This window comes from Lissotriton vulgaris, chromosome 2_1 (assembly GCF_964263255.1).
Source record: "Lissotriton vulgaris chromosome 2_1, aLisVul1.2, whole genome shotgun sequence".
Classification (NCBI taxonomy): Eukaryota; Metazoa; Chordata; class Amphibia; order Caudata; family Salamandridae; genus Lissotriton; species Lissotriton vulgaris.
This window is the reverse complement of record NC_141687.1, coordinates 176,796,632-176,818,505: the sequence shown is the minus strand read 5'-3', so window position 1 is coordinate 176,818,505 and position 21,874 is coordinate 176,796,632. Positions and strand designations below refer to the sequence as shown.

General features: G+C 43.6%; 1 protein-coding gene across 21 annotated transcripts in view; it reads right to left on the bottom strand.

Moving 5' to 3' along the window:
• LOC147729783 (uncharacterized) overlaps nucleotides 1-21,874 on the bottom strand; it is a 373,027-nt gene that overhangs the window by 80,779 nt on the left and 270,374 nt on the right. For all 21 annotated transcript variants that reach the window (XM_086954663.1, XM_086954667.1, XM_086954668.1 and 18 more), the window contains 4 exons: nucleotides 18,844-18,891; nucleotides 17,703-17,801; nucleotides 13,000-13,032; nucleotides 2,822-2,869 (listed from right to left, as the gene is read on the bottom strand). In XM_086954663.1, the coding sequence (XP_086810789.1) occupies nucleotides 2,822-2,869; nucleotides 13,000-13,032; nucleotides 17,703-17,801; nucleotides 18,844-18,891 (228 nt within the window). The remainder of the gene's footprint in view (nucleotides 1-2,821; nucleotides 2,870-12,999; nucleotides 13,033-17,702; nucleotides 17,802-18,843; nucleotides 18,892-21,874) is intronic.

Below are 21,874 nucleotides of genomic sequence, written 5' to 3'. Positions count from 1 at the left end.
AAGAATGATTCAACTTCTTTTTCTTGTGCTTCTTCAACTTACCTGACTTGGAGGAGAAAGTCTTGGAGTAGGAAGATGATCGTCTGCGGAAACAGCCTCGTGGTCGACCTCAGTAACAGGACTGAGAGAGAATGGTGCAGGGCCTTTCTTCTGCTGTGCTTCCAGGATCTTCATCCTCTGCTCGCGAATCACCTTGGGATGCATCGACTTGCACTTGACACTGGCCTTGGGGTTGTGCCCCAATACCAGAGACAGACCAAGTGATGATCAGACGCAGACATTTGCCTGTGACATTCCTCATAAGGCTTAAACCCTGTAGGTTTAGTAGGGAACATATCCCTGGCACACTGAGAGCAATTGCTCAAACATAGTCGACAAAAGGTAGAAAAAGTTGGTCACTGTTGGCGTGGAAATAACTGAACTGTCAGCGCATCGCATTAGTACTTAGGTGGGCACCACAGCATCACTTCTGAGGCAGATGACATCAACGAGGACCCAGCGGATGCCACTTAACGACACGCAGAGGAACTGCTCAAGAGTTTCGGGATCCAATCTGGCTCCAGGGGAATAGTTTATCCTGAAGAATCTGCAGTTAGAGGCCTCTATCAGAAGATATTGTAAATAAAATATAACTTTAATAATAATAGTAATATTAGTTTTGTTATCTTCAAGATGTCTAATAGGTCAGAGCATGTGCAGGAAAACTGTATAAATTAAAACAGTCAGTAAACAATTACTAAAGAGGCATTTCCTGACAAACTGTGTGGAATGGCTGTTTTAATTTTAAGCCAATATCCATGTCCCATGAAGAGTAGACCACCATCTAGGGCTAGGAACCACCACTGCAAACTAAGAAGAAATAAGCTACTTACTTGTAACTCCAGTTGTCCAACATTTGTATCTTTTATATATATTCACATGCATGAATCATTCCCTGTTGCCAGGCTGGGAATCCCTGGTACATTACAATAGAAGTATAAGGAGTAACAATACGCAACATATAGTATGTGCTGAAAAAATGCCCTAGGCCAAAAACAACACTGTATTTTGAGTAGCAGAATCCAAACTTATGCCAATGAGGTGGAAGCTTAAGCACTCCTTCTCCCCCAGGGGCCACCAAAGCTCAAAATTCAAAGCACAACTGTGAGAATAAAATACAATGATCCTTTGACGGTGGAGGAGGGAGGGTCACATGAATATATAAAAGATACCAATGTTAGAGAACTAGACTTACAGGTAAGTAACTAATTTCTTCTCCAAAATTGGATCTTTTATATTCACATTCCTGAATTAGGATAGCAAGCATTACACATTATTATAACAAAGCGGAAGCCTTTACTGAAAGAGGTTTCTTAGGACTGTCTGTCCCACTGCTGTATCCACGTCTAGGCATGAATGCTTCGTGAACATATGCCTGCTCCACCTGATGGCTGGACAGCAGATATCTCTCAAAGGCACACCAGAAAAGAGTGCTACATTTGAAGTCAAACCCCTGCTGGAATGCTCTATCACTCTTCCCTGAAGACTACACTTGGTTTTGGTATGACAGAAAGCAATATAGGCTGAGAGCCAGCAAGCTATCCCCTGTATGAACAGGTCTTAACCTTTTCATGGTCGAAGAAATGATACAAATAACTGGTCTGATCTGCATATTTCCTTTATCTTGTCTATATAGAACTGAGCCCCACCCCCCAGTATATGGTATCATACAACTAACACTGGAATCAGTGTTGTTGCAGGATTCCAACATGTTTGATACCAAACATGACCAGGTCCGGGGAAGCCATTATATAGTCGGACATATCAAGTTTAACAGTGTCCACTACGTACCTTAAAATGGCTTCCCCGCACTTACAAGGCCCAGAGGATGGAGTCCGGTGATTGTAGAGATGCCTCTGCTCATGCAGGGGTACCTACACACTAAAAAGCCTTGGAATGAAGGGCCTACCTTAGGGGTGACTTATAGGTTTTAAGTTCAGTGACCGGGATAAAAGCTAAACCTTATACCTGGAGGGAAAGGTGCATGCCCCATTTCACGCAGGTTGCAAAGGCAGACCTGTGGGCAAAGTTTGCCTGGGGTCCCATGGATGGCATATTACATGCTGCAGCCCATGGGAGACCCCTGATGTACCAATGCCCTGGGTACGTTAGTTCCATATAATAGAGACTTACAGGGGTACACCAGCATGCCAATTGTAGGATGTATAATGTACTTACAAGTCACTTTAGAGGAGAGATCACCAACACTGGGGTCTTGGTGAGCAGGATCTCAGTGTACTACAGTCTAAAGACACTGACACCAGGCAAAAAGTGGAGGCAACCATGTCAGAAAGATCCTACTTTCGTACATTCATCGGTGTAAATGTTCTTGCTGCCCCAAGGCAAACAGGTTTTAGAAAAAGTACTCTTCTCTTTGTCAGCCATGGTGACAGTGTGTGACAGTTGCCTGTCAGACCAAAAGATCTCCCTGGCCCAGAAATTATATTAATCTTCCTTAAAAACAACTCGCAATACTGTAGTGCTGAAGATAGGGCTGGTTGAAATCCAGAGCAACGCAAAATGGAAACATCGGGTTCTGTGAAAGTTCATATATTTCCAAACCAAACGATTTTAACCCATCCCAATATCTAGTACACTTACACTATCCCCATACTCAGCGCTCCTGCAGTATCTCCTAAATCCACCTCTCTTACATTATCTATCATAATTATTACTTTATAAACATCCACTGAAGTTTGCAGGTGTAAGGACTGGTGCACCAGGGAGTTCCATCCATATAGTTCGTCTGATATTACTTAAGCAATGGCAAACCAAAATATACCTGGTTTTGGTGGCTTTCCTCCGGCACCAGCCACTCCTGGAAACACACCTATAAAACATAAAAAGTGAGAGAAATTATTGCTTCCACTATTACTTATTGCTCATTCTAGGTGACCTTCTGGTCCTACACTATACAACCAGAGATCACGGAACTGAGAAAAGTAACTTTGTAGCATCCACCTCAGTGCCATGTAGCGTTTGCAGGAACTGCTGTACAAGCAGATAAGATGAATGTTGCAGAACAAAACTGACATTAGAACAGTGAGATAATTAATGTGACTGATAGGATGCAGCAGTTTTAGCAGAGCAACTGGTTGAAATTATGCTGCTCCAGCAGTGGGTGACCTGATCCATTTTAGAAGGAATCTTGAATAGATTGTGCTTGGAGAGATCCCTGTGCTGAGACAATGAGTGAGATGATTAATGTGAGAGAGAATGTGTGGTGATGAGTGAGATCAGGCACAATAGTAATGGAATGAGGTATACCATGGACATAATGTCAGCAGAGGATCGAGTCCAGCCACCTCTCAACTGAACTGTCTAAAACCTTCCTCTTGGTATGGAACCAGCATAGAACTTGAAACAGGGAACCGCAAAGAGTCCCACTGTTCCCTAAAGGCATACCACATCACTTCCCCTTAAAAAAAAAACAAAGATGCAAATATGACACGATGCAATATTTTCTTCCTCCGTTTTCTAATCATGATTTGGCCCAAGTATACTTTATGTGCAATTTCTGTGGGCCTGTTGGGCAAACCATGTGGGGGCACAAACATCAACCCTGCATCATCATTTCTTCATTAACTGCACAAAGAAAATTCATTAAGGACCTTAGAAATCATTGCATTCTCACTGGGACATAACGCTCCGTTCTGCACTCTCTCTTCATTAATACCTCCCTTTCCTTCAAAACTCTATCATTCTCCACCACGGCCACCGACTCACACTTTTAGATTGTTCCACCAAGACTCTCTATGATAGCTTGAACATTACCCAATCAACCCATCTTGATCGCCAAAGTATATGATGATGAACACGGGCAAAGCACTGTAGTAAAGTAGTGAGGTTATTCCTGACATAAAACTAGCACTGGTGACATTGAGGCCTGTCCAGAACCTTCATCACAATTTGGAACCAACACAGAACCACATAGAGTTCCACTGTTCCTTAAAGGAATAACATGGTGCTTAAGTGATTTGGATGGACATGGTAAAACCACTGTGCTACGACAATGAGGCACTTATTAATATTAGAGGTATTGTTTAAGTTTCAAGGTAAGACAGGATGGGAGATTTTTTCTTCAACAATGTGTAAACTGTAGTATGCCATGTACTCCTGGAATACATGGTGAAGACAGTAAGTTACTTACCTGTAACTGTAGTTATCCAGTATTGGTAGCTTTCATAGATTCACCTTCTTGAAGCATTTCCAGTTGTTGAGGTGGGAGTCCCACTGTACTACAGAAAGTAAAACTACCATAGGCTATAATGGCCCTAGGCCATGAATTTAATAGCATCTCTATCTCCTTTTTAAAAAGGACTGAACTTCAGATAGAACCAGTCAGTAGCTAGTCATTTCATTTCAAAATGTCTTTATTCGGCATTAAACAATACCATAAAAAGAACTATGTTAAAAGAGCATCACAGAAAATTTAAACCAGACTAAAAATATAAATACAATCTGTTCGTAAAATAGTACCAATTTTCCATAAAAAGAATCTTTAGGGTCTTGTATAAGTTGTCCTGGGTTAGAGTAGGTCAGCACAAAGTTCAATGATGAGTTACATTTAAAATCTGTCGAGAGCTAAGATCAAAAGCATTCCCCCCTCACCTCTAGAGTCTCACAGCCAATCTTAGAAAGTTAACAGTGCAAAAAAGGGTGTAAACATCTGTGGACAGTTTTAAAAACAGAAGGGCCACCTTTGCCTGTTTCAACCTGGCTTTCTTTAAAATGGTTTTCAAAAATAACTTCCTGGGGCGGGCATAGTGTGGGCATAATAAAACGAAGTGAAGCGTGTCCTGCGGAGACCGTTGGTCGCAGCCGCACGGACCCTTCATCTCTGTGGAAGATGTGTACCCTGCAGGGACTGCCAAAATGTGGTGGAGTAGGTTCAACCTGAATCGGGTCATTAAAAATCTGTCCTGTGCATTGTGAATGAGGGAAAGATACGGTTCCATGCCCAGGCAGGATTTGGCCAACAGGTGAGCTCTCACAGATAGTTTGGTCAGCTCCCTGTCTTCCCTAATGGATGCCACATGCTTTGAAAATTCCATGTTAATGAGGCCCTTGTCCCGGTGTAGCAGTTTTGTCGGGTGATTGAAATAATCAACATGACACAGGCCCATCAAAGTTTCACTCACGGGCAAAACAGTCCATTATTATCTGCTTACTTAGTGAGGCTTCAGGGGTTTGTCCATATTTTAATCCAACATGTGATAGGTTTAAGTTGCAACCTGTCACTAATGTAAGTGAGGCCCAGATCCTCATGGATGATATGGGAAGGTGTACTCTGGGGTACTTTCAATACCCACCGCAAATATTTATTTTCTTCTGTTTGTAGCTTCTGTGGATCCGTAAAGCCCCAGACCTCACTGCCATACAAAACCTTGGCACAGCATATGGAACTATGCAATTTCAGTATTTGCTCCGGGGACCAGCGACCCAGCCTTCGTGCGAAGTTCATAATTGCACCAACAGAACTGCTTAGTGTGCTGCATTTCTCGTCTGCCAAGGTTTTAAAACTAAGGCGGCTATCAAATAAGATCCCTAGTTATGAAAATGCCTGCACTTTTCCCAGACAGTGAGTACCAGTCATAAAGTTGAATTCCCTGTTTGGTGTTTTTCCCATTTCCATGATATATGATTTTGAGAGGTTGGGGGACAGATCTAAACTATCCATAAAACGGACAAAGCCGTCTATAAGGCGCTGGAGTCCACACGCGGTGCAAGCCAGAAGCACCGCGTTGTCCGCGTAAAGCAAGACAGGGATCCCTCTTCTTCCTATCCTAGGGCAATCCACCCCTAGAGCTCCGAGCGCCTGATCTAAACCGTTTATATATAAAGTGAATAGGAAAGGCACCAGGATGCAGCCCTGTCTCACTCCCAGAGAACATGGGAAGGAGTTGGTAGTACTTCCCTCCTCGTTGTATCTGACCTGGGCAGAGGTGTTCTGGTGTAATACTCTTAGAATGTTTATCAGTCCTGGATCAACTCCAAGAGCCCTCATTAGTTCCCACAGTTTCTTTCGGTTTACCCGATCGAAGGCTGCCGTCAGGTCCATGAAAGCCAAGTAGCTAGTATCCTCTAGAACAGTCCAAGAGAGGCTGAGTCCCTCAGATTTTCCAGCACAAGTGTGGATAGATAATCCCAATCTGTAAAGGGAGCATCTCAGAGGATGAGGGTGGGTTGCATATGAATCTATGAAATATACCAATACTGGATGACTGCAGTTACAAGTAAGTAACTTATTTTCTTATCCAGTAATGGGTATCTTTCATAGATTAATATTCTTGAATCAGAATAGCAATCAGTGCCTAGAAATGTATCTATCCTTAGTGGATAGTGGGTAGCAGTAATAAACACTTGCTGAGAAATGCTTTTCAGAATATAACATAGAAATATACATGTGTATATTAGATTTTTAACTAGATGCATACAATAGGCAAACATAAGGATTATTCAGAATGAAATTGAGATGAAAACATTAATGCATGAATGTCAAGTAGAACAATTAACCATAAGAATCAGTCCATTATATATCTAATACAAGTAAAACAAACACCTGTATTTAAAGAGGCTTACCTTATTGGAACAAATGTTGTAGCACCACCTGACCCACAGCTACGTCACTGCACTGTGGAAATTCCAGGCAGTAGTGCTTTGTGAATGTTTGGGTGCTCTTCCACATCGCAGCACAGTGTATCTTGTCCAGTGGAATGCCCGCAAACAGAGCAGACAAAATAGAGACTGCTGCTGTAGAATGCACCTTAGTCCTTCTTTTTAAAGGTTTTTTACCTTTAACATGGCAAAATTGAATTGCCTCAGATATCCATCTGGCAATGGTTGGTTTTGTCACTGCAGTGCCTTGACACCATTGACCATAAGCCACTAGTAGCTTGCTGATGCTTTTAGTTCTTTGTAGGTAAAACTTGAGGCAGTGTTTAATGTCCACAGTATGCAGAGCCTGTTCCGCCGGTGTAACCAGATGAGGAAAGAAAGTTCGGAGAATACTAGAATGAACCTTGGGAATTAATTTAGGATTAGTTCTGACAAGTACAAAGTCATCATGAAAGGAAGGAAAGGCTCTTTAGTGGTAAAAGCCTGTGTCTCACTGACCTTTGTGGTGGATGTGAGAGAAAAGAGAAGAGCAAATTTTCTTGTAAGAAATTTCAACTTTGCCTTATGAATTGGTTCAAGAGGCCTTTTTTATTAGCTGTGAGAGGACCACATTGAGGTGTCATTCGGGAGGCGGAGATCTTACTGGAGGGAATGATCGGAATAGCCGTACCATGAATTGCTTCACGAGTCTTGAGGAACAGAGAGACAAAGCATGAGAAGGGCATCAGTATCTAGAAATTGCAGCACAATGGACCTTCAGGGAGCATACACTAAGCCTGATTTGGCCAGTGAGAGCAGATATGGTAAGTATTTGCTCTGGAGAAACGTGGAATGGATGCATGCTTTTCTGCTGGGCGAAGGATCTTTACAACGTGGTCGTTACAACGCTATCCATTTACATCGCAGTCATTACAACGCATGTGGTTACAACGACTTGCGCTGGATGGCGCTATACACTAAGGAATAGTATGATTCACTATTCCAACAACTTCCCTACTGTTACGTAGGCTGGAGTTGGAATAGTAAATCATACTATACCTAAGTCCAGCGCCCTCCAGCGCAAGTCGTTGTAACGACCTGCGTTGTAATAACTGCGATGTAACATACCGCAATGTAAATCATGGCGCTGTAACGTCACATATTCGTTTTACTGACACCAAATGCAGAATCACTTCCATTTTAATTTGTAAGTCTTGCTGGTGCCTTCTGCTCTAAACTTGGTGAGAATTTCTCTGCATTCTTGTGTGATGCTTAGATTGTGAAATTCGTAAAATTCAGGAGCCTTGCATGTATATTGAGTGATGCTGGCTCCAGATGGAATATCTGACCCCTGATCACGGTCAGAAGAGACGGTGTGGGCAGAAGGTGAATGGGCTTGATTTTCGAGAGGGGGAGTAGATTCAGAGAACCAGTGCCGCCTGGGCCACTTGGGGGCGAACAGCAGGAGACGATAATGTTCTGTCTTCATCTTGGTGAGGACCCTGGGAATCAATGGGATGGGGTGATAAATGTACAAATATATCCCAGACCAAGGCATCTGAATGGGCATTCCCCCACAAACCTGGGAAAGGGATTCTGCTGGAATAGAACTGGCATTTGATGTTGTTGTCCGTCGCCAAGGGATACAGCGTTGGCTTCGCCCATCGTGAGAAGACCCTGTCCAGTTGATGTTGATTCAGTTCCCAATTGTGGCAACTGTTCTTCGCCCTGCTGAGATTGTCTGCCAATGTACTGTGTATGTAGTCCCGGAACGTGTTCGGCTTTCAGGGATATTCCATGAATTGAAAGCCAGGTCTAAAGCTCCTAGGCTTCCTGAAAAAATGTGAGAGACCTGGTTTCTTCCTGTTTGTTGCTGTGCTACATGCTGGTTGTGTTATCTGAATGAACCAGCACTGAGGACCCTGCAATCCTTGGCAAGAAAGCTTGCAGGGAGAGGAATATGGCCTTGAGCTCCAGGCTGATAATATGCATCATTTTATAGAAGACCATTTGCCCTAGATTTGGAGGTCTTGCAAGTGGCCTCTCCAGTCATTCACAGACGCATCCATAGATGACGATGAAATATGGAATCATGGGTAGAAAACTAAGGCCTTCCGAGAGATGTGGTTTATGATTCCACCACTTCAATGCTTCTCTCATGATCTGTGTTATTTAAATCAAGTCTTCGAAGGATTGTGCTGCTTAGACATTGAAGTTGGAGTTCCAACTGCAGTGGTCTCATTTTTAGGCGAGCCAGTGCAATCAAGTTGATTGCAGACAAGAGTATTCCTAGGAGCGACTTGTACATTCTGACTGAAACGCATAGTCCTCTTGAGATGGTTCTAGCCAAGTTTGCCAACCAATCTTGTCGTGCCTTGGATAGGAAAGCTTTGCTGTGGATTGTGTCAAGGTAGGCTCCTAAGAGCCTCATAGTTTGACTGGGAGTGAGTGATGACTTTTATTTACCTAAAGTGAGGCTGAGTTTGCTGAAAAGAGATAGTCAGGCTGTCATAGCTCTGGCGGTTTGTCATGCAGTAGTGGTTTTTAAAAGCCAGTCGCCTAGGTAAGGGAATACATGAGGAGCCTGGGTTCTTTGGGCAGCTGCTACTGGAGGGAGGCACTTGGTGAATATTAGAGGCATGGACTTCAGGCAAAAGGGAAGGACCTTGAATTGGTAATGAGTACCAGCTACAGTGAATCTGAGATATCTTCAATGCTCGGGATGAATGGAGATAAGAAAGTTTGTGTCTTCCAGATTCAGAGGCGTCATGTAATCTCTAGTGTTGAGGCACTGCAGGATATCCAAAATAGTAACCATCCTGAAGGTATGCTTTAGTTTCCTGAGATCTAATACATGTCTCTACTCTCCTGATTTCTTGTGTATACGTAAAAAACAGGAGTAGAATCCTTTTCCCCATTTCACCATCAGAACCTTCTCTATCGCTCCACTGGAGAGCATCATGTTGGCCTCTTTCTTTAGTAGGTGAAGACGAGTGGGGTGCGCTACCCTGGGTTGAGTGTTCAGTGGTTATTCTGTAAAATCCAGGGTATAGTCATAGGTGACCAAATTCAATACCGATTTGGCTGACGTTATGTTCTTCCACTGATGCATGTGGTTGAATATCTTGGCACCAACGGGATTAGAGGTGACAGCAGCTGCCACCTGAGTGAGGCCACTGTTTGCGACCTGTGTAGTAGTTTTGAGAAAGCAGTAGCCCTGCCTGGAGAAACTCACCATGGAGGACTAGCGATATGGCAGCTTCTGGTAACCTTGCCTGAACTGTAGTTGATAGGACTGGACCTGCTGGGTGCGGTGATATTCACCCTTATACTCTCAAAAACCCTGTCCTCCTGCTCCCCGAAAGGGCAACTTTCTGTACTGTAGAGTGCCCAGGAACTTGGCGGTATAGGTGTCGCTCTTGATCGCTAGCAAGGCCTCCTCTTTATACTTGCCAAATAAAGAATCCCCATAGTATGCCATGTCCAAGATCTTGGGTTGGACTTCCGGTCGAAATGATGTCAACTTTAGCAAATCTTGATGCCTTAAGGCTGCTGCGCCAGCTAGCTCTCAAAGCCTGTGGTGGCTATATCCATTGTGCAGTCGAATACCAAAGGGGCTGCGCGTTCTTCTCTTGTAGAATTTTCCTAGCCTCTTGCCTTTTGCCTTCTGGAATGAGGTCCAATATGTCCCCCAGATTGAACCACATCTGGCATGCATAGTAGCCTAAAATAGACAAAGCATTTGCAGCTTGCACAGCAATGGCAGACATGGCAGAGAAACGTTTGACAAAGGTGTCTAATTGGCGCCCTTCCTTATTGGGAGGTGTTGTAATAGTTACTGATGAATAGTTGGACCTCCTCTGAACAGCCTGAGAGACGACTGAGTCAGGCTTAGGGTGTCCTGTCAAGCATGCAGGGGCATCTTCTGGGGGGCTATACTTTTTATTAAATCTGAGGCCGGACATCCGCCACTGTGGCTGGAGTCTTAATCACCTTTATTCCTTCCTGTCAAATGTAGTCGATGATGGGTATGGAGCTGATTGACTTTCTTGTTTGCTCTTTAAAGTAAAATAGGAAGCAGACTGACTGCGTTTCCGCCATAGTGAGTCTCCGATGCCCTCTGGAGGAGTCAATGGAGGGTGTGAAGGTGGGGATGGTGTAGGAATAATGTAGTTATTCCAGTTATCTGACTGTAGCGGAGGCTAAGTAATTTTGCCCTCTTCTCTATCCTCATCTGAGGAAGATCGATCTTCTCTTGGTGGTAATGCTGTCAGAGGACAAGGCGTCATTCTGGGTTTGACAGGCACCGGCATTGGTGGTGTGAGAGGGGCAGCAGGCTGTGGTGGTGGTGCCGCAGGGCTTTCCTCTTGAAGTTATGGAAATCTTTTCCTACAGTGCGAAAGCATAGGCTGCAGGTCTGGATTAATGAGGATGGTAGGTGAGCATTATATTGTATAGGAGGGTTCATGTAATATCCATAAGGCTAAAATTTCCTTGGTGGTTGAGGGAAATAATGTTGGTAATACTGTTCCTCATTGTCATAGTCCTCATCCTCCTCCTGACATTTAACATGTAGCTCTGAAGGGGTGTGCACTGTTACAATGAACCTTCATCCTCAAATTCCTGCAGGCCCAGTAGGTGACTAGGGGGCAAAGGCGAGATTTTGCTGGGTGAAGTTATCTCAATGTGCAGGAAAGTCTTTATACTTTAATTTGCATTCTCATCGACAGTGGTGTAGACGGTGCCATCATCAATTGGATGGCATAGATCTTGGGTGTTGTCATCAACGTAACCACAGTCAACAGAACCACTGTCAGCGGAGTTGTCGTCAACGGGATCGTCGTCACGGAGCTCATCGTCGGTGGTGTCGTCATTGGTAGTGTCGACGTGACCTTCATCAGCGATTAAATTCTTGTTGATTCGGGGGCACTGCTGGCAGACGTAATCGACATTGCTGTGGGCGATGGTCACCACAACGAGATAGGTGTACTGGATGGCGTCATTGACGAGCGTGGCGTAGATGGAAAAGGCATCGACGACGGAGAGGAGTTAGGCCTCACATGATCTGAAAAGGAAGCATGAGGACATATTTTCTCCTTACAAGAAGGAGGACATAGCAAAGACGAGGCAGGCTCTGAGGAGATCCTGCTACGCTACTCCTTCTTATGAGAGTCCTTAGCCAAGTGGGAGGTTTTATGATATTTTCTGACCTCCTCAAACGCATCCTCCTGTGATATGGCCCTGTTATGTGACCTGGAAGAGGCGCTGCTGTCTTACACTGAAGAGGTCTTGAGTGACTTTGTTTTCTAAAGCCACAAGAGCAGCCTCCCCTCTCTATCCCTAAACGCTTTAGTGGAAAAAGTGTGACAGATTTTACACTGTATTACCTCATGCTGGGGATGGAGGCAATGGATGCAGTCCTTATGCGGGTCATCCACATGAGCACTTTTCTTCCGACAGGTCCTGCAGGAATGGAAAAGGCCTTTCTTATCAGACATCGTAGAAGAAGTGAATCCAAAGTTGTAAAAGTAGTTTGAAGAAGAAAAATGAGCAGAGCTCTCTGAGACTCTCTGCACACACGATGTGCAGTGAAAATCTGAGTGACTCAGCCTATCTTGGGATGAATGAGCGAATTAATTTTGAATTTCTAGGGCACACAGCTACCCGGAGGATTCCCGGCGCCAACGGACACACGCAAGAAGGCAGAGCTGCACTATTGGTGAAATAGCCAAGTTTTCAGATCTTTTCGGAACGTGTCGTTAATAGTTTCATGCCGAAGTTGTAAGGGGAGGGAATTCCACAGTGGGATTGTTCTAGAGGGTGCTAGCTACTGATTTGTTGTATCCGAAGTTTGGTACTTTTTTAAAAAGGAGCTAAATAGGCTATTAAATTCATGGCCTTGTTTCATTATAGCCTGTGGTAGTTTTATAGATTGCTTGATGATAGTACAGTGGGACTCACACCTCGACGACAGGGAATGTTTCAAGCATTTGAATCTATGAAAGATACCCCAATCCTGCATACATTCCTATTCTAAGTTAATGAGTGAGATGATTAATGTTAGAATGAATGCTTGAGTGATAAACTTAGGCATTGTGATAGCCCTTCGCTTTGGCAATGAAAGAGTAATATATGTGAGAGGGAAACCTGGGTGATGAGGTAGGGAAGCATGTAATGGCTCTGAAAGTAAGTTAATTAGCACTTCTTTGTCTGTGTAACACTGGTTTTCTTCCTAGGTGCTCTCTTGGTGATTAGTTTGTTTACTTCAAAAACTGACGTCATATTGTGGCAGTTATTCTAGACTAGTTACTGCTCTCTGCTTTACAAGACATGTATAAAAGTAACATAGATAGTGCCACAGACCTCCTCCTGGTAATCCTCCCACGCCAAATCCAGCTGCAAGAAGAATACAAAAAGTGTCAAAAGTAACAGAGTATCGGAGTGACACAATATAAATGTGAAGATGTTGCTTTGTACACATTAATTGAAGAAGTCTTTGATGAGCTCTTTTTATAAGAGCTCTGATCTGATTTATAGCCATAATATTTGCTTTAAATATCAATTTGTCAATAGTACGGAAACAAAGAAAAAAGCTATCACGATAACATAATGGCAGGTGGCACAAATTATGGCAAGTGTTGTGTGTGGTGGTAACCATAACTGGAACATTCAGTGGTTTTGCATGTTTGACCGATAACATCACAGTGTTTTTTCAGCAAAAATAATAAATATACTATCTATATGCAGATGCACTGACTGTAATATGCCATTTATTGCCACTGTTGAGTGTGAGGAGGGGTTATAACTCATGAGAGGCGAATATTCGTGTGACTCATGGTGCACTACTCATCGACGGTAATAAATAGCATATAATACTCTGCGCATCTGCATATTTGGTATATGCCATGGCATTTTTTCATGTGTAGTTGTTTTCATAGAAAGGTAGTTAACCAAAACCAGGGAACAGGTGGCTACATTTGTGCAGTATAGTATAATCACGTTGAAGAGATTGAATGATTATGAGGAGTGTTGTTTTCCTGTGTTAAGTAATTGCTACGTGCAATCTGTGAGGCAGTAAAACAGTGTTCATCCCAAATAGAGAAAGGTACGCATTAGGGGTGCCCACTTTCTCCTCTGTTGCTTGCCCTGGTCATGGAGCCACTAGCTGAATGAATCAGGAAAAATGCCCAACTTACAGGTTTTCAGCCACAAGCATTAGTCGAAGACAGAGTTTCCATTAACGCAGACTAAATGCTGCTATATTTTTAGTAGACAGAATGCACCTTGCGTCGTCGGCTGTCACAGATGCCACAGAGCACGCATGGGGTCTGCAAGTAAACTGGTGAAAGTCAACCTGTCAGTGGTTCCCAACCACACTGTCTGAAATGCACCCAATTACAAATTGACAGGCGTCATTTCAAATACCTAGGTATAGTTATAACCCTAGACCAGAGGAAATGCTAGGTACATACAGAACATTGTACTCTTGGTCCATCGTACAAGGAGGGAGCTCGAGAGGCAATCCTTTCCTCCCATTTCTGTAATGGATAGGTCTGCCCTACTCAACCTGAAGTCCCTCTCCTGATTTCTTTACACATTGGAAACTATTCATATGGCATTCACTGCAACCTCTTCACCGTATTACAATCCATAGCTTCAACATTTGTTTGGGCGGGTAAATCAACCGAGAACTTAATTTGCAAAATGCACCAAACTCTGTGTCAGAGAGTGGTCAGACACCACTGACATTCATCTCTGCTTCTGCAACTCCCAGATGCTTCTGATTAACGAGTTGATGTTTGACGAAAGACAAGACCCGTTGATTCGACTAAAGGGGAATCGCGAGGAAAATTCTCGGATATTGTCATTATTATATCGGGGCGCACCGTTCTTGTACTTAGCACAGATCACTTAAATGCCTTTAATGTGCTGCCAAAAAGCTTTCAAGCTCACCAAATGAGGGAGTAAACTGACCAAAGAGACTCCTTGATGGCATGAGACATGGCCGGCACATGTGACAAAGCTTCAGGGGCCTCATTTATGAAAAGTGACGCATCGCTGCGTCAAAACAGCGATGCGTCACTTTTCACTGCGCACCCCTTGCGACAAAAATGATGCGTCATATTTAATGTATGACGCATCATGTCGCAAGGACTTACAGATACGTCAGTATTTCTGACGCATCTGTAAGCGCAAAAGTGACGCATTGCTGGAGTGTGTCACAAAAGTGACGCAACTCCAGCAATGCGTCCTTTCACATGGGGAAAGCCCCATGTGAAAGGGCTTGCGTCAGTCTTACGCCTGCTGTGAGGCAGGCGCAAGATTTTGACGCAACCGCATCCTAAAAGTGACGCAGTGAAATCTCATAGATTTCACTGCGTCACTATTACGAGGCTTTTTGCGGGGGTACGCCCCCTCTGCATACATTATACCTGACGCAGGTATAATGTGGCGCAGGGGTTTAAAAAGTGACGCATCTACCTAGATGCGTCACTTTTTAAATATGGCGCAACAAGGCGCATGTTTTACGCTGCTGATGCGTCACAAAAAGTGACGCATCCGCAGCGCAAAAGTGACGCAAGGCCTCATAAATGAGGCCCCAGGTCTTCAGGACATGCGACCCGATTGGAATTTCTAAGTCAGGTACTCACATTAAAGCTCCTGACCAATTAGCTGACGAATATGGCCTACGTGGCCTACGCCATACACAGTTTGGCCACACAATTATGCCACGCTCTAGATTCTCACAGTGCAGCCATGGTGGAGGTTCAAGAGTTCTTAGAGCTCAAAATAACAATGGAACCAATTCTCTGTAAGGGCATCCTCAGGATATACAGGAATCTAGTCGTCAACAATACCGATCCACTAGGTACAACACAGTGTAAATGGGAACAAGATCTTGTTGAAACCGAGGATGCTATATAGCAGTAGGCAAAATGAACTTGTTATAGAGATAGCCATCTCATCTAGATTAAGACTAAGACTAGATTAAGACTTGTGCAATGTTAACTAGTTCCACAGGTTACTGCAAATCGGAATGACTGGGGAAAAATAGCCAAAGCCCCTAAACCGACCTGTCTCAGATGTTGTATAGCTATTGGAACATTTTGTCACATTTTACGCTATTGCAATATGAAGCTGGTCTATACAGGGAGTGGATCTACTGGCAAAAATAAAAGGGCCAATGGCTTTGGTGTGAGCATACCCAGTTCCTATGATGTCCTGTATGGGTGCACATATCACATCTACACCTTTTCTCTCAGTTGCTACCTCTGAGGACTGCCTTATGTCTTTTCTAATTTACAGTTAATTGCTTGCACCACTGCCCTATTGTTTTCTTTGCATTGTTTATCGTGAAAATGCAGGCCATTCACATGTCCCTGATTTTCGGAGCTAGACTAAGACGTTTTCTCAGTTCCTCGCCCCTTATTGCCTTGCACTTTGGGAACCACAAGGGGAAGCCTGGAGTGGGCTTAACGGCAGACAGGGGACAGCTGTTCTCTGGGGAATGGATGTAGGCTGGTTCGACACAGCTACTACCTTCCTCCTCATATCCAGCTAAACTGCTGAAGACCAGCTGACTAAAAAGCACCTACTTTCAAGAAGGGTGCTGATTGCTGCACTGACATCTATCATCTACTGAGTTTGTTTACTTCTAATGTCTGCTCCATGGTAACTCTGTCCTGGCTCCGAACCTTAGCCCCTGACGGTATTAACCCTATGCATGCCCCACAAGGCAAAGACCTCTGCTTTCTTTGCGATCCTCAGCTAAATATGCAGGCCCCGTCTGCGCAGTCCACCTGTTCCTCCTGAGGTGCATTCTGGTGTCTGCTCAGTTCAGTGATTCGGACTCTGTGACTCTCTAGAATAAACAGTTGGGCATGTTTCCTAGGTTTCCCTTGCTCCTTTTAAAGAAAGCGCTCCATGCTTACACCAGCCCAGTGGTTTGGGTGGTATTCTGGCCATGTGTGCTCTATCCTCTGACCTTCGAGTGGTGCACTGGTTCCCTTTGAAGACTATTATCCTGTTTAAAATGTGTTGCCGTGTCTACAAATCTCCAACTGGACATCCTCCATTACTTGGGAAATAAGATTATGTCCTCAGGGATCTGCGTGCCTCCTGCGTCAGCCTATTCTCAGCTGGAGCTGCCTTTTTTGTTGATTCTGAAAACCATGGGGCATTCATTTACTGGGGCGGTCACTGTTTTCTGGAAATCTCTTCCACCTGCTTGGTGAAATCCCTGCACCCAGTTTAGAGCCAGATGAAAACAGCTGTTCCCACAGGAGCATGGTCGGTTACAGGAGGAGTTCCTAATTGCTTCTAGTCTGTTTGATGATGGCCTTTAAGATTCACATTTTAGGAGTCTTTCTGTAAGGTGCTCCATTGCCATTGGCAGTGTCTGCACAGTATAAATCGCGGTTAAATCAATGAAGAAAAGAGATCGCCAGTCTCCCCAGTCAACATTGTTTTCACGGGATAGTTCAGACATGGAATCTGAAGTCTTCTCAATGGCCCAGGGCAACTATAAGACCTTCTTAAATATTCTTTCTGCTCCACCAAAAGTGGAGTAGGACCCCCACCTACGCGAAGAAATGCACCCATGCCTGTGAGGGGTATTTACAGGAATGAGACAAGCCAAATGAAAAGGTCACTGAGCTGTAACAGGACAGTGGTTCTCACTGAACCACCAATGTAACTACAATTTATAGGTATCTTTCTCGAATTGAAAACAGTAGTACCTCTACTATTTCTACTTAAGTGCAGATTTCTTGAACACATTTTAATAGACAAAACTTTAATTTTTGTAAATGATCTCATAAAGAAAGCATGCATATAAGAGGCAATATGTTTGTGTTTTTATAAAGAGTCATTCAGTTTAAACACTATAAAAATATTTGGCTGAAAATCCTGCCTTGTAGGAAAGGTCAGAGCAAGCAATGGTGTATAAAGGAATCACCGTTTATATATATAAATGTTTACATTGCTCCTTTAGGCAACCCATGGGTTCTATAGCCCCAGGCTGTGTCCAGTAGTACTGCTTTGATGATAAAGTAGGATTTACTCACGTTGGCCAACACCTCCAACTCCGGGTACACCACCAGCACCTGGCACACCAACTCCCCCAGCACCGGGCACTCCTCCAACGCCCCCAATACCTGGCACCCCTGACAACAGAATGAAAGCAACTTTAGCAGTTTAGGATTTTAAGCTGTGAGCATCACTGTAGACGTCTAAGAGAAACCAAGGTCGCGTGAGGGGCAGCTAGAAAGCTATCAAATGCTGGGACTCTGGGTGCATGCAGGGCAGACCTCGAATATCTGGCCTTATATAAGTGACGTATTCCGTCAGTACCTGCAGACTCACCCTCTTTTGGTAGAATGCTACCGTCTGTCAGGCAGCTCTGACACCAATAGATTATTCTGCTCTACCCTAACACTTTGAACAAATGCAATGAGAACCAATGAGTGATTTAGATACAGTTCAGGGTACGGGCATTTTATACAGTAGAAAACAGTGCCTGGTTTCCTGTGGCATGTATCTGGAGGACAATCAGCAGCAAAATTGAAAAGCATGATAATGAACTGTCTGCAGCTGAAATATCTTAAAATGTGTGAATACATTTAGGTTTAGAAGGAAAGCATGCAGGGGGGCTTACTCGGAATTGGTCAGACTGCCTGCTAACAACTGAAGCCAAAAAAGAGTGTTGCTAGCACTCACTACAATGGATTCTCCCAGCAGGCTGCACATGACATCTTCCTGAAGTAGCTGAGATTGTGTCACCATCCCGCTGACCTCCTGACTACCATACCCGGTCAAAGCTGTAGGTATCTGAGAGCTGCACTGGCATCAAAGCTCAAGCTATGGTCAGCTTGACATCCAAGAAAGGCTGAGAGGGTAGAAACCTCAAGAGGGGAGCTGTCAAGGAGAGAGTAGAAGGCGTTCATTTGGCGATACGGAGGCCTGAGGGCCTGGATCACTGCTACGACTGCAGGGATGGGGTAGGAGGAGCCTATGGTACATAATGTTGAAGGTAACTCTAGGAATGGAGAAGTCCGGGGGGAGGAGATGCAGAATGAGACCCTTCGCGTGGAGCAATCAATGTGAGTAATCTTCCTGCAATAGCTTAAACAATTTTTTAACTACTATTGTGCTGCTAGTGACAATGTTTGTGACCTCGTTCTCCTCATAAAAAACAGTATTACATACCATACTTTGGTGGCTTGCCCCCTGGCTGTACTCCAACTTGAGGAATACCTGAAATATAATTACACATATTTCAGGAAGGTTAAGAGGCTGAAGAAATTAGTTACTTACCTGTAGCTCCAGTTCCCCAACACTGGTATCTTTACATATTCACAAGCTTGAATCATTCTCCAGGCTGAGAATCCCATGTGTAATAAAATAGCAGCATACAGGTTAAAATATATAACAAACAGTATAGAATGTAAAATGGCCGTAGGCCTGAAAGAACATGGTATATTTAGTAACAAGACCCAAAACTTCAGCTAATAAGGAGAGCACTCCTACTCCCCCTAGAGGCATCTATAGCTCAGATTTCATAGCAGAAGTGTGAGAATAAAGTGCGATGAGCCTCTGTTTGGGGAGGGTCACATGTAAATATATAAAAGATACCAATGTCGGAGAACTGGCGTTACAGGAAGTAACTAATGTTTTCTCCAACATTGGATCTTTTATATATTCATATACTTGAATCAGAATAGCAAGCAGTACACATTATGAGTACAAGTAAGTGGAACCCAGGCTCACCTTTAGTGAAAGAGGTTTCTCCAGACTGCCTGTCCCACTGCAGTGTCAGCTTCTGCGTCCACTTCTAGGCAGTAATGTTTATGAACGTATGCCTGCTACTCCTGGTGGCTGCATAGCAGATGTCTCTTAAAAGGCATAGGGGCACATGCATCAAGTGATTTTGGAGTCGCAAACGGTGCGAATTGCAAAATTCGGCCATTTGCGATTCCAAAATCACTTTTTGGGATGCATTAAACAATTTTTTAGAAATCGCAATTTTTTGCGATTTCTAAAAATGCAATTGCATTTAAGGAATCGCATTTTTGCGATTCCTTAAATGCAATGCATGAATGTTTAAAAAAATGTGAATTCGCAAATAGGGGGAGCAAATTAACACGAGGGTGAACCTCGGGTTAATTTGCGAAATCTTTCAAATATGCTCAAAAAAGCATTTTTGAAAGTGTCATGTTACACACACACATGTCCTTTGGACAAGTGTGTGTGAAACTTGCACTTAAAATAGCATTTCAAGGGTGCAGGGGGGGTCCAAAGGACCCCCCTCAGTACCCTTGAAATGCATTAACAAATTGCGGTTCGCAAAATGAAAATCGCAAAATGTTAATGCTTTCCCATTGATTCCTATGGGCCTTTTGGCCCATAGGAATCAATGGGAAGGTTTTCCTTAATTGCGATTAGCAAAATGTGAATCGCAATTAAGGAAAATTAAGAATTCGCAAAAATATTTGCGAGTTAATCATGCATTGCCATTTGCGATTTCTAAATTGCGATTCCTTAATTTTCGCAAACGGGTACAATGATGCATGTGCCCTATAGAGTGCTGCTGTCATAGCCATGCCCTTAGTGGAATGCGCCCTTACTCTTCCCTGGAGGGCACAATTAGCTTTGGCATAACAGAAAGCAATACAAGCTGAGAGCCAAAGTGCTATTCTCTGTTTGAACAAGGATTGGCCTTTTCGTACATGTACAAATGATACAAATAGCTGGTCTGATGTGTGTATGTCCTTTGTTTTGTCTATAAAGAATTTGAGACATCTTCACAAGTTTAGAGAGTGTAATTGACTTTCTGCTGGTGAAACTGGATTAAAAAATAAGGATCTAAGAATAACAAGTGCCAACACATTGGTGTGGGGCTTCTTCTCTGCATCTGATCAAATGCCCCTTGTTGAAAGCCCTTACAGGTGGGCTCCCCATCCCTCATGGATATATCTATGGTTAGGAATAACCTTGTTGTTACTGGTAGGAAAGAGAACCCTGCAGTTAGGTTTTCTAGAAATGTGAATCAGATCAGAGCTTGTTTCATGCACCTTGTGAAGCAGACCATGTCTTCCTATGAGCCTTACACCTTTTTCCATCGCAAATCCAGCTCTTGCTCAACAAGTCTCATGTAAGCCTGCAAACGAATGAGACCTATATATGATGCCATAATGCCTATTAGGGGCTTGTATTGCATCACTTATGACTGATTGCTTTCCAGCAATAGTCTTTGATATTGTCTGTAACTTTCTTATACATTTTGCAGATAGAAAGGCTTCCCCCAACTTAGTGTAGAGTATTGCTCCCAGAAATGAGAGGTTTGTTTGGGTCACCAAAGAAGATTGCTCCCTGTCAAAGTGAGGCCTAGTCTCCACAACAGATTGATGCAAGCTTTTTCTTTTTCTCTGGATGGCGCTTTGATTAACCAGTCGTCCAGGTATGGGAAAACTTGGTGATCTCTTTTGGAAAGAGTGGCATCTGGAGTGAGACATTTGATGAATATTCTCTGCGCTGATTCGCATCCAAAACGTAGCACCTTGAACTGGTAGTGCTGACTTTGGGCAGTAGCATATCTGCCATCATCATCCCTTCCATCACTGTCTGGTGGTAGCTCACCATCTTCTCCTACTATATCAGAATAAGTAGAAACATTTGAGTAAACATCATCAATGTCGTCTACATGGACCGATCCCCTTGGAGTGAAGGAGGAGATAGTGGTGATGGCTTCCTAAGAGGTGCAACTGGTAAAGGAGTTGGATGAGAAGGCGGAAGGATGGGAGCAGCAGGTAATCCCATATTAGGATTTTTATGTCCTGTTGACACACATATCCACTGCAGGACTCCTCATCATCCATTGCGTCCTATTAAAAATCTGGGACTTATCTCAAATGCAGCTGAGTTGCACTGTAAGCTGTCAGTGCGGCATAATCACTAGCCTCCTCTTCTTGACCTGACTGCAATATTTGTATTGGAGGGACATCCGTGAACCTTAAATGTGCAAAAAAGAATTCTCCTATTTCTTTTATTGACTGCGTGGTTACCAAGGTGATGCTGTCGATGGTATGGTTGTTGTCATCGACGGTATGGTCATTGATGGTATGGGTGTCGACAGAATGGTCATCGTTGAAGGTATGCTCCTTGTCAACAACATGCTCGACGTTGCCAGTATGGACAGTCACGGAATGCTCTACGACAATGGTGTCATCATTAATAAGAA